At 40.8% G+C, this 17,235-nt stretch overlaps 1 protein-coding gene across 2 annotated transcripts in view; it reads left to right on the top strand.

Moving 5' to 3' along the window:
- Positions 1-17,235, top strand: part of LOC127568483 (echinoderm microtubule-associated protein-like 6) — a 240,932-nt gene that overhangs the window by 90,326 nt on the left and 133,371 nt on the right. For both annotated transcript variants that reach the window (XM_052012286.1, XM_052012285.1), the window contains exon 8: positions 13,508-13,645. In XM_052012286.1, the coding sequence (XP_051868246.1) occupies positions 13,508-13,645 (138 nt within the window). The remainder of the gene's footprint in view (positions 1-13,507; positions 13,646-17,235) is intronic.

Below are 17,235 nucleotides of genomic sequence, written 5' to 3'. Positions count from 1 at the left end.
GGAAATGTAGCCAATTTGTGCACATCAAGATTTCACACACAGCAATGTAATAATTTTGATAGGTTAAATATTGGCCTGGACATTGGAGATGTCCTTTTCTCCCTGCGCTCCTGGCTTATAATACCTTACTTATATTCGTACCTCTCTTGGATTTGGTTGCACCTTTTAAAACAATGATATATCTCTAGTCCCACTATCACTGTTGGGACTCTCCTTCCAACACCCTCTTCTCCCCTACCCTCCTAAGTTGTTGCTCCTACTCTCAGTATGCTCTTGAACTTGTATTGTTTTTATCTTTATTGCTCCTGGTCAGATTATTAAATGTTTTGTAGATTATAAAGAAGTCTGTCGCAACTTGTTATCTTTAAAAAGCTTGGTGTTCTTTGGATTGAATGGAAAGATGATTAATTTTGGATCAAGGATTGTTTCACCAAGGGTGGAAATAGTGAGTGCAGTGGGGAAAGGGACTGAAGAAAGACACAATTGCTCTCAAGGGAAAGGCATGATATTTTCTGAGGAGAAAATAACTACCTTTGTAAAGTACTGATCCTTGGAGAACCTTTTTGGCATTCTTCAGACTGATCTTTTAGTTTTCCATTTTTGTACAATATTGCAGTTGAATAGCATTTTTTTATATAAATCTTTGTTTTATCAAGAGAGGAGCAGTGTACAAAACAGTTCTGTGTAGCCATAGCTTTAAAATAGTTATGGAGTTTTTGGTTATGTTGGTTGAAGAAATTCAATGGGACCTGATTTCCATTTAATGCATGAATTATTATAACTGGCCAGTTGAGAGAAAAGTGGTTCCAACATTTTGTTATCGTTTCAATCATCTTGTGTGCTGCCTGCCCCCTGTCAATGAGGTGTCCTCCCATTGACCTTAAACTCCAGCATGAATCAGTGTACACCATCTGTTGTGATCCTGCTAAAATCACAGGGTTCATAACCCAAATATTTTCTCTGCAAGTTGCTTACTCATTGTACCACTTCAGTAAATTGTGGTATTATATCATGGAGTTAATTGCCTTAAGCAGCAGGATTGCAGTTAACATTTAAAAACTATTTGAGATCCTGACATGAACAAAAAAGATGCTGGGGATGCTTACCTCGTCAGGCAGCATCTATGGAGCGAGAAGTAGTTAATATTTTGGGTCAGTGACCTTTCATTCTAACTTGGACAAGTTAGAAAGCAAGTATCTTTCAAAGTGCAAAGAGGAGGATAGTTGGAGAAAACAGCGGCTGTGGTAGGGTGAATGTCAAGATTGTCCACGTGACACACATGCTGTTGATGCCTTTTGAATACTAGCTAATTACAGGCAGAACAAAGGTGTTGTTCCTCTTGTCCTCACCTTCTACCCCACCAGCCTTGGCATTCAAAAGAATCCTCCATAATTTGCAACACCAGACACATCTTCCCCTTCCCTTTCAGTATACTGAAGGGACTGTTTCCTCTGTGACTCCCTAGATCTGTTTTCCATGAACTAGTCCCATTCTCATGTCATGTTGCCATGTAATTGCAGAAGATATAACATATACTCTTCTGCCTCATTCCTTCTTGCCATTCAGGGGCTCAAACTGTCTTTCTAGTGGAAGCAACAATTCACTGCATTTCTTCTAATCCAGTGTTGCTTTCAATGTACATATAGTTATCTCTACGTTGAAGAAACTAAATACCGATTAGGTATCTACTTTGTAGCTCACCTCCATTTGATCTTCAAGGGTACTAGTTCTCCATTCCACTTCAATTCTGACCCCTCCCTTCAGGTTCCTACATTGTAGCAATGAGGCTCAATACAAGTTTGGGGAACAGCACCTATCTTCCATTCAGGCACATTGGACAGTTCTGATGTAGGGTCATATGTCAGTAACATTAACTCTTCCCACAGAAACTGCCTGATCTGCTACATATTTCACAGTATTCCCTTTTATATAAAATTTCTGATAACTGCTGTGTTCTGCTTCCAGTCCCAGCATCTCTTTGTCTCTACTGCCCTCTGTCATCTCCATCTATTTAGACCTTCTCTGCAGGCATATCAGTTGCGACTGCAGGACAAAACAGGCCTTGCACACAGAACTGTCTCACGGACCTTCCCTGCACTCCCTTCTGCCATCAGGGCCTGTAGAGGTTCTCGAATGGGTTTTGGGTTCCAGGAGGGATTCATTGTGGAGAGTGAAGAAATATGGACAAGTGGCTAGGGTTGTAATGGAGAGAAGCATAGGGGAGGTTTGAAGTTCATTCAGTGGGGCATCAATACCTCAAGGGATGGGCTGGGACGTTGAGTGGTGTTGGATTGGAGTTTTTGTGATTGCACCAGGCCAGGATATAGTGCTGTAGGGGAAGTAGGATGATACAGATAATCTGAAGGGGACCTCCTTGTGGGTGGTAAATTGGTTTATTACTGTCACATGTACTGAGGTACAGTTAAAAGAAAACATTTGTTTTGCATGCCATCCATACAGATCATTTCATCACATCAGTACACTGATGTAGTACAGGGAAAAGCAATAACAGAATGCAGAATCAACTATTAGAGTTACAGAGAAAGTGTAGTGCAGGCAAGCCCAAGACAAAGTAGATTACAAGGTCAAGAGTTCATCTTATCATACAAGGCAACCATTTAATAGTCTTATAACAGCAAGATGGAAGCTGTTCTTGAACCTGGTAGTATGTGTTTTCAGTCTTTTGTATCTTATGCCCAATAGGAGGCGAGACAAGAGTCTGGGGTGGGTGGGGTTTTTGATTATGTTGGCTGCTTTACCAAGGCAGTGAGAAGTGTAGACAGAGTCCATGGAGGGGAGGCTGGTTTCCATGATGTGCTGAGCTGCATCCACAACTCTCTGCAGTTTCTTGGTGTCTGAGGCAGAGCAGTTGCCATACCAAGCCGTGATGCTTTCTTTGGTGCATCTATAAAAATTGGTGAGGGTTAAAGGGGACATGCAAATTTCTTTAGCCTCCTGAGGAAGCAGAATTTCTGGTGCACTTTCTTGGCCATGGTGTCTACATGGTTGGACCAGGACAGGCTATTGATGATGTTCACTCCTAGGAACTTGAAGCTTTCAACCCTCTCAACCTCAGCACTGTTGATGTAAACAGGAGTGTGTGCACTGCCCCCCCCCTTCCAGAAATCAATGACCAGGTGTATTGTTTTGCTGACATTGACAGAAAGGTTGTTGTCATGACACCATGCCACAAGGCTCTCTATCTCCTTCCTATACTCCAACATTGTTATGTGAGATTTGGCCCACTACGATGGTGTCATCTGCAAACTTGTAGATGGAGTTAGAGCAGAATCTGACCACGCAGTCGTGTTACGGACTCAGTGAAAGTCCCTTTAAGATAGAGAGTGTGTGTGTATGTGTGTGTGGGGCGTGCTTACGTCAATAGAAGATAAAGGACGTAATGACGTTGTTGAAGAAGAAGAAAGAGAGAGAGAGAAGGGAGAGAGACACCAGCCTGCTTGTTTTCTCTATCGATGGATGAGAAACAATAACTGTGTTTGCCACTGAAATCCATGTATGGAAGTTGGAAGTAATCCGGTGGAGTTCACTTTGTTGCGGACCTGTAGAAGGAAACAGGTATTTGTGTGTGGACGACCACGGTTCGGATGCTTTTCGGGGTGAGGAAGTCACTACCGAGTAAACACTGAAGTGTCGTTTGGGTTCCATCGTGGAACATTTGGATTTCGTATTTACTCTCTCTCTGTTTTTCTACATCTACATCTTATCTTCAGACAATGGTGGTTGTTGAAGAAGCCCTTGCTCATGTTTCACCTTATGGCTTGCGGAACTGAACTTTAAGAACCATTCCGGAACTGGGAGTTTTGGACTTTGTCACACACACACACGACGAGTTTAGTTTTGGGGTTAACGTTCGAGGTTTAACATTCTTGAATTCTAACATACTAACATTTTTTTTTACTTTTATTTTACGTATTATCATAAGTAGTGATTAATAAAATAGTTTTTAACACTGAATCATGCTCAGTGTGTTTCTTTTGTTGCTGGTTTGTGACAAAATTGGGGGCTCGTCCGGGATCGTTCCCAAGGTTAACAAGATTCGTCCGGGATCGTTCCCAAGGTTAACGAGTGTCGTCTGGGATTGTACCCCAGATTGACGAGATTTGTTCGAGATTCAATCCAAAGATTTTTGAGGAAGGTCTGATAAATTCTTTTTAATTGGCTTGTGTGTGTGGAAACCAGCAGCAATGGATATTAAGGCATTTTTGGAGTCACCAACCCAAAAGGGATTGGAGGTGGCGAAAAAGGATGATTTGATAAAGATTGCTACCAGGCTAAACCTTACAGAAGTAAAGCAGTCTATGAGAAAGGCAGATATTCAGAGACTGATAGCTGGCCATTATGTGGAAAAGAAGGTGTTTGAGAAGGAAGTGTTAAAACAGTTTCCTGGCAGTGAAATAGCAATTTCTGAGGCACAGGTGCAGCTGGCAAAGATAGAAGCTGAACGAGAACAAAATAAATTAGAAGCTGAACGAGAGCAAAAGAGATTAGAGGCCGAACAAAAGAAATTAGAGACTGAACAAAAGCTAACTCAGATGAAGATAGAGGCTGATCTAGCAATGAAGCAGATGGAATTGAAGAGGATGGAGCTGGATAACGAGGAGAAAAAGAGGCAGCATGAGTTACAAATGAAGCGTAGGAGTTCGGAATCTGATTCTGATGATGGTTTTTCAGCCAGTAGGGAGGTTCGATTAGTCCCTCCGTTTGAGGAAGATCAGGTTGATCAGTATTTCCAACATTTTGAAAAGGTTGCTGTGAGTTCAAACTGGCCAAGGAAAGGATGGGCTCTTATGGTACAGAGTGTGATTAAAGGTAAAGCTCAAAAAGCTTATTCTGCTTTGTCTGTTGAGGATGCAGCTGATTATACCAAGGTAAAACAAGCTATTTTGAAGGCCTATGAATTGGTCCCTGAGGCTTATAGACAAAAATTCAGAGACTTGAGGAAATCTACAGATCAGACTTATATGGAATTTGCCAATGGAAAGAGAATATGTTTTGAACGATGGTGCCTGGCTAAAAATGTAGATGGGGATTATGATAAATTGACAGAATTGATACTGGTGGAAGACTTTAAAAGATGTGTTCCAGCTGAATTAACAACATATTTAAATGAAAAGGCAGTGGAAACTTTACAAGAAACTGCTAGGTTGGCAGATGATTATGCTTTAACCCATAAATCCAAATGGGGACAACCTAAAACCTTTCAAAAGAGTTACAAAGACAATCCAGGTAAACCAGAGATTAAATTGGGAGGTAATCAAAAAGGAAAAGATGAAAAGAAGCCAGGGCTGGAGAAACCTGTTGAGCGTACTTGTTATTACTGTAGGAAACCTGGCCACGTGATATCTAATTGTGCCCTTTTGAAGAAAAAGAAGGAAGCTGGGCCCAATGCTTGCTTTCAGGCAATTAAAAATCAAAAAGGTTTAGGAGATGCTGTTAAAGATCAGTCCTTGCAAGAGGGAAAAGCGGAAAAGTTGGAGGAGGTGAGAAAGGAATTCCGTTCGTATGTATCAGAGGGTTTTGTTTCACTGAATGATGAGTCACCCCAGGTGCCAGTGAAAATTCTTAGAGATACTGGGGCTAGTCAATCTCTCTTGCTGGACAGTGTTTTAAATTTTGGTGAAGAAAGTGACACTGGTGAAGTAAATCTAGTACGAGGCGTTACAGGTGAGACCATGTCTGTCCCTTTTCACAGGGTGATTTTAAAGTCAAAGTTCGTAGAAGGACCAGTCGAGATAGGGATAAGACCTAGTTTGCCAGTGGAAGGAGTTTCTTTGTTATTGGGAAATGACCTTGCAAATGGAGAAAGTGATCCTGTGGTACGGTTAACAACCAAACCAAGGATTGATGAGTCTGAGGATGATCCAGATGTTTACCCATCATGTGCGGTGACTCGAGCTAGAGCTAAAGAATTAGCCAAGACAGACAGTCTGGTGCAGTCTGATGTGGTTCCTTGTGACAGTCCTAAACAGGAAGAAAATTTTGATGCCGTATCTGAGACTTTTCTGTCTTCACTGGAGGATCAACATCCTTATAGTGAGCCTGAATTTAAAGATTTGTCTTTGTCAAGGAAGGATTTTATGGTGGAACAGACAAAGGACCCTGAGTTGACAGAATTGAAAGAAAAAGCTCTCTCATGTGAGGAGATTGAAAAAGTGCCAATTGGATATTATGTCAAAAATGGAGTTGTTAAGAGAGCAATGGGTTAATGAGGAAGTTCACTTGAGTCTGTTGGACTATGTCTAAAAATTTAAAACTCGGTTGGAGAGAGTCTGCCAGCTAGCGAGAGAGAATCTGAAAACAAGCCAGATAAGAATGAAGACATATTTTGATAGACGTGCTCGGCCTAGGACATTCGCAGTGGGGCAAAAGGTGTTGGTATTTTTCCCTAGCCAAAATAATCCCTTGCAAGCTCGTTTTTCTGGACCCTATGTTATTGAATCTCGAGTGACTGATCTAACATATATAATCAAAACACCAGATAGACGCAAGAAAACACAACTCTGTCATGTAAACATGCTAAAACCTTATTATGAGAGGGATTCAGTTGTGGCCTTGGTGGATGGTGAAAAGGTTGTTTCTAGAATGCCTGATGTTGATGTTGAGGAAGGCCAATTTAGACCAAATATTGTTCCATCAAAACTAAAAAACCAAAATATCATGGAGAACCTTGAAATGAAGTTGGACCATTTACAAGTTTCACAAAAACAACAGATGAGAGAATTAATTTTAAAATTTAAAAATCTGTTCCCAGATGTTCCAAACAGAACATCGATAATTACCCATGATGTTGATGTTGGGGATGCAAAACCAATCAAACAACACCCATATCGAATGAATGTGGAAAAAAGTAAACTTGTTGATCAGGAAATAAAATACATGTTGGAAAATGATATTATTAGACATTCTAGTTCAAATTGGAGTTCGCCCTGTGTTATTGTACCTAAACCTGATGGAACTGTTAGATTTTGCACAGATTACAGGAAAGTGAATGCTGTAACAAAGTCAGATGCTTACCCTATTCCTAGGGTGGATGATTGCATAGACAGAGTGGGAAAGGCAAAATTTCTTACAAAGATTGACCTATTAAAAGGGTACTGGTGTGTTCCATTAACAGATAGAGGAAGGGAGATTTCAGCCTTTGTAACCCCTTCTGGATTGTATGAATACAATGTTTTGCCATTTGGAATGAAAAATGCTCCGGCAACATTTCAAAGAATGATTAATTCAGTGATTCATGGGTTAAAACATACAGATGCCTACATTGACAACTTAGTGACTGGGAATGATACATGGGAGGATCACATCTCTGCGTTAGAAAGGTTGTTTGAAAGACTTTCCAAGGCTAACCTTACAGTTAACTTGGCTAAAAGTGAATTTGGCCATGCCACTGTGACGTATCTTGGTTATGTTGTAGGTCAAGGCAAGCAAGCTCCTGTTCAGGCAAAAGTTCAAGCAATATCTGAGTTCCCTATTCCCACAGGTATGAGGACTGTTAGAAGATTTTTGGGAATGGTTGGATATTATCGAAAATTTTGTAAAAATTTTGCTGATATTGCTCTTCCCCTAACTAATCTTCTGAAGAAGGGAGTAAAGTTTGTTTGGACAGATTCTTGTCAAGAAGCATTTGAGAAACTGAAAGCCATTTTATGCCACCATCCTGTGCTCAGAACACCTGACTTTGAAAAGCCATTTTCATTAGCAGTAGATGCCAGTGATGAAGCTGCAGGAGCTGTGTTGTTGCAGAAGGGTGACCTTGATGATATTGACCATCCTGTAGCTTACTTTTCAAAGAAATTTAATGAGCATCAAAAGAATTATTCCACCATAGAGAAAGAATTACTGTCGCTTGTTTTAGCCTTGCAACATTTCAGTGTATATGTTTGCACCGCTCAGAAACCATTGACTGTGTATACAGATCATAACCCATTGGTGTTTCTGAGCCGAGTCAAAAACAAGAACAGAAGGCTGTTAAACTGGAGTTTAATTTTGCAAGAGTTTGATCTCATGATAACTCACATTAAAGGCAAAGATAATGTGATTGCTGATTGTCTTTCCCGATGTTAAATGGGAAACATGTATCTGTACTAATCTGATAGTCTGTAGTTGTGTAGCATGATAATTATTAAAATTACTAACTATGCGCGGTTAAAATTTTCTTGGGAAAATTTTTTTTTAGGTGGGAGGTGTTACGGACTCAGTGAAAGTCCCTTTAAGATAGAGAGTGTGTGTGTATGTGTGTGTGGGGCGTGCTTACGTCAATAGAAGATAAAGGACGTAATGACGTTGTTGAAGAAGAAGAAAGAGAGAGAGAGAAGGGAGAGAGACACCAGCCTGCTTGTTTTCTCTATCGATGGATGAGAAACAATAACTGTGTTTGCCACTGAAATCCATGTATGGAAGTTGGAAGTAATCCGGTGGAGTTCACTTTGTTGCGGACCTGTAGAAGGAAACAGGTATTTGTGTGTGGACGACCACGGTTCGGATGCTTTTCGGGGTGAGGAAGTCACTACCGAGTAAACACTGAAGTGTCGTTTGGGTTCCATCGTGGAACATTTGGATTTCGTATTTACTCTCTCTCTGTTTTTCTACATCTACATCTTATCTTCAGACAATGGTGGTTGTTGAAGAAGCCCTTGCTCATGTTTCACCTTATGGCTTGCGGAACTGAACTTTAAGAACCATTCCGGAACTGGGAGTTTTGGACTTTGTCACACACACACACGACGAGTTTAGTTTTGGGGTTAACGTTCGAGGTTTAACATTCTTGAATTCTAACATACTAACATTTTTTTTACTTTTATTTTACGTATTATCATAAGTAGTGATTAATAAAATAGTTTTTAACACTGAATCATGCTCAGTGTGTTTCTTTTGTTGCTGGTTTGTGACAGTCGTAAGTGTATAGGGAGTAGAGCAGGGGTTGAGGATGCAGCCTTGTGGGGCACCAGTGCTGAGAATGATTGTGGAAGAGGTGTTGCTGCCTATCCTAGCTGATTGTGGTCTGTTGGTCAGGAAGTAGAGGAATCCTGTTGCAAAAGGTGGTGTTGAATCACAGGTCCAGGCGTTTGGAGATGAGTTTCCTTGGAATTAAGGTATTGAAGTGGAGCTGTAGTCAATGAATAGTAGCCTGACGTAGGTATCTTTACTATCCAGATGCTCCAGAGATGAGTGTAGGGCAGGGAGATGGTGTCCACCGTGGACCTGTTTCAGCCGTAGGTGTATTGCAGTGGGTCGAGGCTGCCTGGGAGGCTGGAGTTGATGTGTGCCATGACCAGCCTCTCGAAGTTATTCGTGATGGTGTATGTTGGAGCCACTGGATTGTAGTCATTAAGGCACATTACCTTTTTTTTTGGTACCAGGATGATAGTGGTTTTAAAGCAGGTGGGGACCTCAGATTGAAGTAGGGAGAGGTCAAAAATGTCTGCAAATACCCCTGCCAGCTGATCTGCCCAGGATCTCAGGACATGGCCAGGAACTCCATCTGGTCCAGATGCTTTCCATAGGCTTACTCTCTGGAAGACTGATCTGACATCTGCAGTGGTGACTGTGGGTACAGGTGCATTGGAGGCTATCTGGGCAGCTGGTGACATTCCATTCTCCTTCTGTTCAAAACATGCATAGAATGCATTAAGCTCATTGGGAAGGGATGTGCTGTTATCGGTGATATACCTCGACCTTGTTTTGTAGCCCATTATGACATATAAACCCTGCCACAACTGACAGCTGTCTGGGACTCTCTTTCGGATTGGTAGTGTCCCTTGGCATCTCTGATAGCTTTACTGAGGTCGTATCTTGATTTTCTTGTATAGGCCGGGGTCACCCAATTTGAACATCATAGTCCTGGACTTCAGTAGGGAGTAAATCTCCCGTTTCATCTTTCATTTTTGGTTTGGGAATGCCTGGATTGACCTTTTGTACGTAGTCCTCTACACACTTGCTGATGAAGTCCATGACAGTGGTGACATGTTCACCTAGGCTGGCTGCTGAGCCTTTGTATATGGACCAGTCTACTAACTCAGATCAGTCGCATAGAAGCTCCTCTATTTCCCTAGACCAGCACTGTATGACTTTCTGTACTGGATCCTCGTGTTTCAGTTTCTGTTTGTACACGGAGAGAAGGAGCACGGCCTGGTGGTCTGATGTCCCAAAGTGTGGGTGCGTGATGGATCTGTAGGTGTCTTTGGTTATGTAGCAATGGTCAAGGGTATTTGGAGCCCTGGTGGGATAGAAGAATTTTGGTAACACGCTCTTGAAGTTGGCTGGTTGAAGTCACTGGCTATGATGAAGAGGGCCTCGGTATCCTGTTTTAAGGCTGTTGATCACGGACTATAGCTCATTGAGTGCAGGTTTCACATTCGCTTGGGGTGGGATGTAGGCTGCTGTTAAGATAACTGAAGTGACCTCCCGTTCTAGGTGGTTCATACCTCATACAAAGATGGATGGTTGTGGAGGTTAATCATTTCAGTCTTAAGCAATATTTCAGTATTTCCTCAGGCAGTGTCTTAGCACAGCCATCTTCAGTTGCTTCATTGTAAGCATTAGAAATGAAATTTGATTGTACAATGTTCAAATCCATTCACAACTTCATAGCAAAAGAAGCGATCTGCACTTGCATGCAGTAAGACCTGAACAATGCTCAAGCCTCAGCATGTAACATTTGTGCCACAAATGTGCCTGGCAATGACCATATACAACAAATGTCAAATTGACTCATGGCATTTTAAACCTCACCCCCCCCCCCCCCACCTCCCCAATCAACATCCTGGTGATCAACATTGACCAGAAATTCAATTGGACCAACTGCATAAATACTGTGACTATGAGATCAGGTCAGATGTGGCAAGTGACTCACTTCCTGACACCTCATATCCTTTCCATCGTAAATCAGGAGTACCATGGAATAATCTCCAATTGCCTGGATGACTGCAGCTCTAACAGCACGAGAAGCTTGCCAGTCTAATGAAGCTGCAGTACATGATTATGTGAATGCTAAACAGCAAAAACAGCATTGAATGAACAGAGATAAATGATCTCACAACCAACAGATCTGAAATTTTAACAGGTCTAGTAATAATTTGTGGTGGGCTACTAACAGGAGCAGTAGGCTCCAAGAATATCCCTATGCTCAATAATGCCAAGGTCCAGCATGTGTGTACTAGAGACGAGTGAAGCATTAACAATGTTCAGCAAGAAGCTGATCCTTTTTAGCTTCCTCCCATGATTCAACCATGAACGAGCCCATGTCTAGCCAATTCAATTGACTTTGCATGATATCAGGAATGGGCTGAGAGCACAGGACGCAGCTCAAGCTAGGAAACCAGCTATAGTACCAAAGACCTGAGCTCGTGAACAAGCTGGGTCTCTGGCTCAGTTGTTTAGTGTTGTTACCATATTGGCATCCACCTAATAATTTGGAAAATTGCCCTGGTGTGCTCTATTTATGAAAAGCAGGGCAATCCAATCTGGCTGATGCGGCACCTAGTCTTCATAATGTGTTCACCATTGCTCAGTTTCATTTCCACAAGGACCACTTGGCTCCAAATGTAATCAAATATGGACCACAGAGGTAAGATGAGAGTAATTGCCCTTGACATCAAGACAACACTCCACTAAGTGTGGCATCAAGGCATCTGGATAAAACTAAAGTCAATGGGCATCAAAAGTAAAACATTCCAGTGTTTGGAGATGTACCTTGTACAAAGGAAAATGTTCTTGGTTGTTGGAGATCAATCATCCCAGCTGCAGGACATTATGTCAGTGTTGGTCAGAGCAGTGTTCTAGGCTGGATTTTCTTTGGATGTTTCATCAATGACCTTCCTTCCATAAATAGGTAAGGAGTAGGGATGTTTTTCAGTGATTGCATAATATTCAATTCTGTTCATAACTCTAACAAATGAAGTAGCCCATACCAGCATGCTGCAAGACCTTGATGGAATTTGAGTATGGACTGATTGGCAAGTAACATTTGCACTACTAAGCTGTCAGGCAGTGACCATCCCAAACAAGACGGTGTCGAACCACCTCCCCTTGACATTCGTTGGCATTAATATTGTTGAGCCCACCACCATCAACATTCTGGTGATCATTTGAAGTTCAACTGGACTAGTTACACTTTCATAGCATGCTCAAAATAGGTCAAAAGCTCAGTAACCTGTTACAAATAACTTTGCTCCTGACATCTCAAAGCCTTTCCACTTTTAAGAAGGCACGAGTCAGGAGTCATGCAGATTAATCTCCACTTGCCTGGATGCAGGAATCTCCAAGTACTTTCAAGAAGCATGACACCCTCCAGGACAAAGCAGCCTGTTTGATTGGTTCACCATTCATCACTCTAAATATTCATTCCCTTCACCAGTAGCACAACAGTGGATATAGTGTTCATTATCTACGAAATGCACTGCAGTTACCTGCCAAGCTACTTTGACAGAACTTACAAACCCACAACCTATACGACAAGAGCAACAAGTGCACGGGAACACCATTACTGCAGGTTTCCTTCCAAGTCGCAAGCTATCCTGACTTGGGAATATTTTTCCTTTACTTCATTGTTACTGTGATTAAATCCTGGAACCTGCAACCCAACAGTACTGTGGGAGTACTTCAGAATGGCTGCAAGCAGTTAAATAACATGGCTCACCACCACCTTCTCAAATGCTGTTGGAGATGAGCAATGAATACTGGTCTTGCCATTGGTGTCCCAAGAACTGAATGAATATAAAAGTATGCTTTATTTCAATTATAAAAGTGGGCTGTAACCTGAATGTTAATTTACCTGTCTTCTCTGCAGATGATGAATAATCTGCTGTGTATTTCCAGCATTTCTTGTTTTTGATGTTAATATGTATAAATATTAGCTCCAAATGCGAATGTACTATGTAAGTGAGAACTGAGTGTATTTGGGTTGAGTACCCAATTTTAAACCCTGCCTGATTTAAACTGTTGATCAGTCAAAATTCATGGTGTAAATTTGCCTTCAACTCCTAATTCTCAAATATAAACATAAATTATAATTGTTCTGCTTATTTAAGGAAAAAAGTATGTTAGCGTTGCCTTTTGATTTTTTTGGGAAGTCCTGGTAGAAGTTTGGGGTGGGCAGGGGGAATCTATTTGGGGGCCAAAAAGCTAAATTTCTATTTCAAAGTGACTGAATCATGATTTTTCAGGAGGGCACAGTGGCACAGCTAGTAGAGTCACTGCCTCGCAACACCACAGACTTGGCTTCAATCCTGACCTTGGGTTCTGTCTGTATGGAGTTTGCATGTTAATTAGTTGCTATAAATTGACCCTAGTATGCCAGTGAGTGGTAAAATCTGGGAGGAGTCGATTAGAGTCTGGGGAGAATAAAGCATGAGATCAATGTAGGATTAGTGTAAATGGGTGCTTGATGAACAATGTGGACTCAATGGGCCTAAGGACCTGCTTCCGTGCTGCATCTTTCTATGGCAGTCATAAATGTCTTGACAATGTGGTGTTTTTTTTCCTACAGTTTATGGAGTCTTGTTGACCATGCTCTTATTGCGCGTTGTAACATGGAAGAGGCGGTACGCTCTGTTGCTTTCAGTAGTGATGGATCACAACTTGCTTTAGGAATGAAGGATGGTTCCTTTACTGTACTTCGAGTCAGGTAAAAATGTTCTTTATTGCTCTATAAGTAGTGGAGTAACTTTATAAAGGTCACTCACTAATATCAGCTACCTTTTAATATGGGTTCCTTAAGGCACTCAATGGAATCTACTTCTATTCTAAGAAGGCGTAGATCCTGATGGCCTATTATGGCAAGCTTGGAAATTCTAGCATGCACTGAATCACCTATGGACATGCTTTCAGACTGCATGTGTGCCTTTCTGGAATTGGAGCTTTTAAGCATTTGTTTACCCAAGCACACAGTATTTCAGGAATATTACACAAGGCATGAATCAAAAATTCTGTTCCAAATTATACCAAGGTTTCTGTCTATGTTCAACCTGCTTCTGTTTAGATAGTGATAATAGAGGGATGAATATTTTATTCTACATTTCATTTACATATGTAGAACTGCATTCCTATTGGAAATTCTCCCCCTTTCCCTACATACATACATACATTCCAGAAATATAGATCAATAATTTATGACCGGTTCTTTAAATTGCTACTGCATATATTAATAATGTATAAATAAGCCAATGAAGAAAATCTCTAAATTGAGACAATGATTTAAACGCACTTTAAACTGGGAATTTTAAGTTTTTTTTAAAAAAGTGAGTATGTGTAAACAAAGAGTGTTTTATTTAATTTAAAGTGAAGGTGTTTGATTGGAGTCAGAGTTGTACAGCACAAACTGACCCTTCAGCCCACCATGTCCATGCCAACCTTTTTGTCCATCTACACTAATCCCACTTGTCTGCATTAGGACCGTATCCTCCTTTGTCTTGCCTTTTGAAATGTCTGTCTGAAAGCCTCTAAAATGCAATAATTGTATCTGATTCCACTAGTCTCCAGATATCAAATACAGATGATGTCAACCAAGGACTTGATAAATGTAAAATGTTTATAACAGTGGACATACTGCAATTCCAGATGTCATGTGGGAACTTAAGGATGCTTCATCCCTCCTGGAGGAGCTGTGTGTTTAAGAAATTCATCTGGCTGCTTGTGCTAAAGGACTCGGTTACTGATCTTGAGCAGTGATAGTCACCATAGAAATAAGAGATGAAACTTCCCTAGATTGTGTACATTTCCAGAAGGTGGTTGCCTCACAGCTAGAGTTCCGGATAATAAGGTTGGCATTAAAAAAAAGGGCAGCTGAGACAGGAAATGTCGGAATCCTGGGTGTGGGCCACTCATAAACTGTTATGGCATTAGATGATCTAGAGATGAAAACACCTTGGTCTCCAGTCCAGACCATTGCATCATGGACAAAGGACTACAAGGGGGAAGATGCAGTGAGGATAGAAATGCAGTAGTCGTAGGGCAATCTGTAGTCATTGGAGAAACTGTTTCTTTAACTAGTAATATAAATCCTACATGTTTTGTTGCCTCCCTGGTGCAAGAGTAATGGAGAACATATAGTAAATAACATAAAGAGCATTCTGTAGGAGATGAGAAAGAGCCAGAAATCTTGTTAACTATTGAAACTATTCCTGAGAGGCTGCTCCATACCTATACTCCACACCCTGCTTTGTGCTGGGTTTGTTCACCTATTGCTGTTGGAAGCAAAAGCTTTGAATATTTTTTACGGTGGGGATTGAGAAATTCTTGGAAATAAGGTTACTAGGCATAAGCAGGAAAGCACAGGTGAAGTTAATGGTGAGATTAGCTGTCATCTCACTAAATAGTGGAGCAGGCTCAAGGGGGCTGAATGGCTTCCTCCTCCTAATTTCTATGTTCATCAGTCAATGCTGTTGGATTTTGCCAGCAAACAATAAGTAAAACTCCAGCCATTTACTTAGCTCCAAGTGTAGTCTGCCCTGTCTTCTCTCTCCCACCTTTTGTTTTCAATAGTGCTGTTACACTTCCCCCTTCCAATTGGCAAGAACTGATTCATAATCTATAGACTTTGGAATATGACAACTAATGCATCCATTGTTTCCTTAGCTACCTCTTATAGTACTCTGGAGTGCAGATTATCAGGCTTTAAACAAGGGCTTTAGTACCATTAACTTCACCAGCATTTTTTTTTTACTCATCTCCTTTCATTCCTCTTCATTGGACTCTTGTTTTCTTATCATTTCTAGAAAGCTACTTGTGTCCTCCTCTGAAGGCAGAGCCAAAGTATTTATTTCATTGCTCTGCCATTTCTTCCCCATTATAAATTGTCTTGTTTGTGACTGGGATCTACATTTGTCTTCACTAATTTTGTTGTTTTTTTTTGTATACCTGTAGAAGATTTTTCAGTCTCCTATATTCCTTGCAACTTTCTGATTGTAATTTATTTTCCCTCTTTTAATCAAACTTTTGTCCTTTGTTGTTGAATTCTAAACTGTTGCCAATCCTTAGACCTGTGACTTTCTGGTAAATGTATATGCCTCCTGTTTGGATCTAATTCTATCCTCAACTTTTTAGGCAATGGTTGGGTTGCTTTTCCTTCTGTCCTTTTACTTCAGAATGAACGGTATAACTGTTGCGGTTCCTGCATTTGTTACTCAGATATTAGTCATTGCCCCTCCACTGAGGCTGATCCTTGAATTTATTTAAAGCCAGACTCAAACCCATATCGAACTTAGAATTTTTTCGTAGTTATTGGCACATGAACAACTGTGGATACATTAGTAAGACCAACATAGATTTTTTAAAAGTATATTGTATTGACTAACTTGATGTTTTTGACATATTAACAAAGTCACTGAAGAAATTGCAGTTGCTGAGGACTTATGTTAGACCATGCTATCTTAAAGATTATGGAACATCATGGATAGAAAATTAACTGGGGAATAGGAAACAGTGGAAGGGAATAGTTATTTTTTTGGACTGAAAGGAAGTGTTTTTCCCCCAGACGTTGGTCCAAGGACTGCTGCTTATTATGCCAACGTGACTTGAACTTGAATGCACAGGCAGAACTTCTGAATTTGCAGACAATACAGAACGTGAAGTGTCCTGTGAGGATGAAAGTAATACATTTTAAGACAGCTTCTGGAAGGGTGAACACAAAGAAAAATCTGAAAAGTCATTTCAGTATGAGCAAACTAGATAAGGGGCTATAAACTGGAGGGCACAGTTTTTTGAAAGAGTATGAGAATAGAAATCTGGGGTACATGTGTGTAAATTGTTCAGTGACTGGCCACATTGAGGAAAATACTTAGGATTTCACATGCTATGTTTTTTTTTGCATTTTATAAATAGATGCGTAAAGTACAAGTGAGAGATTGCAATAAAAATGGGCTGACAAAAGCTATGTTCAACTCAGACATTACAATAATTTCTGTTGGTAAAGTCATTAGCTTTTCCACATGGAACGGGCTACAGAATCCATCATCCATTCATTTGGCCTGAGCTCAGTTGCCTTTTGAGTGACCTATGTGTTTTGATTATCCTCTGCAGTGCCAGGCTTGGTTACTTGCAATTAGTGCAGGGGCTTGATCCACCAGGGACTTGCTGTTGTGCAATGTGAATGCCTGTTCCCACTCCAAATTTAAGTATCATTATTAGTGGAATTTGAGAAAAAATCATCTGCAAAAATGAGTTAATCTTTACTAGAACTTGTAAACGGTAGATGACTTGCATGGAATTAGGCACTGC

Source organism: Pristis pectinata, chromosome 3 (assembly GCF_009764475.1).
Source record: "Pristis pectinata isolate sPriPec2 chromosome 3, sPriPec2.1.pri, whole genome shotgun sequence".
Lineage (NCBI taxonomy): Eukaryota > Metazoa > Chordata > Chondrichthyes > Rhinopristiformes > Pristidae > Pristis > Pristis pectinata.
The sequence above is the reverse complement of the archived record's forward strand: the minus strand, read 5'-3'. Positions and strand labels throughout refer to the sequence as shown.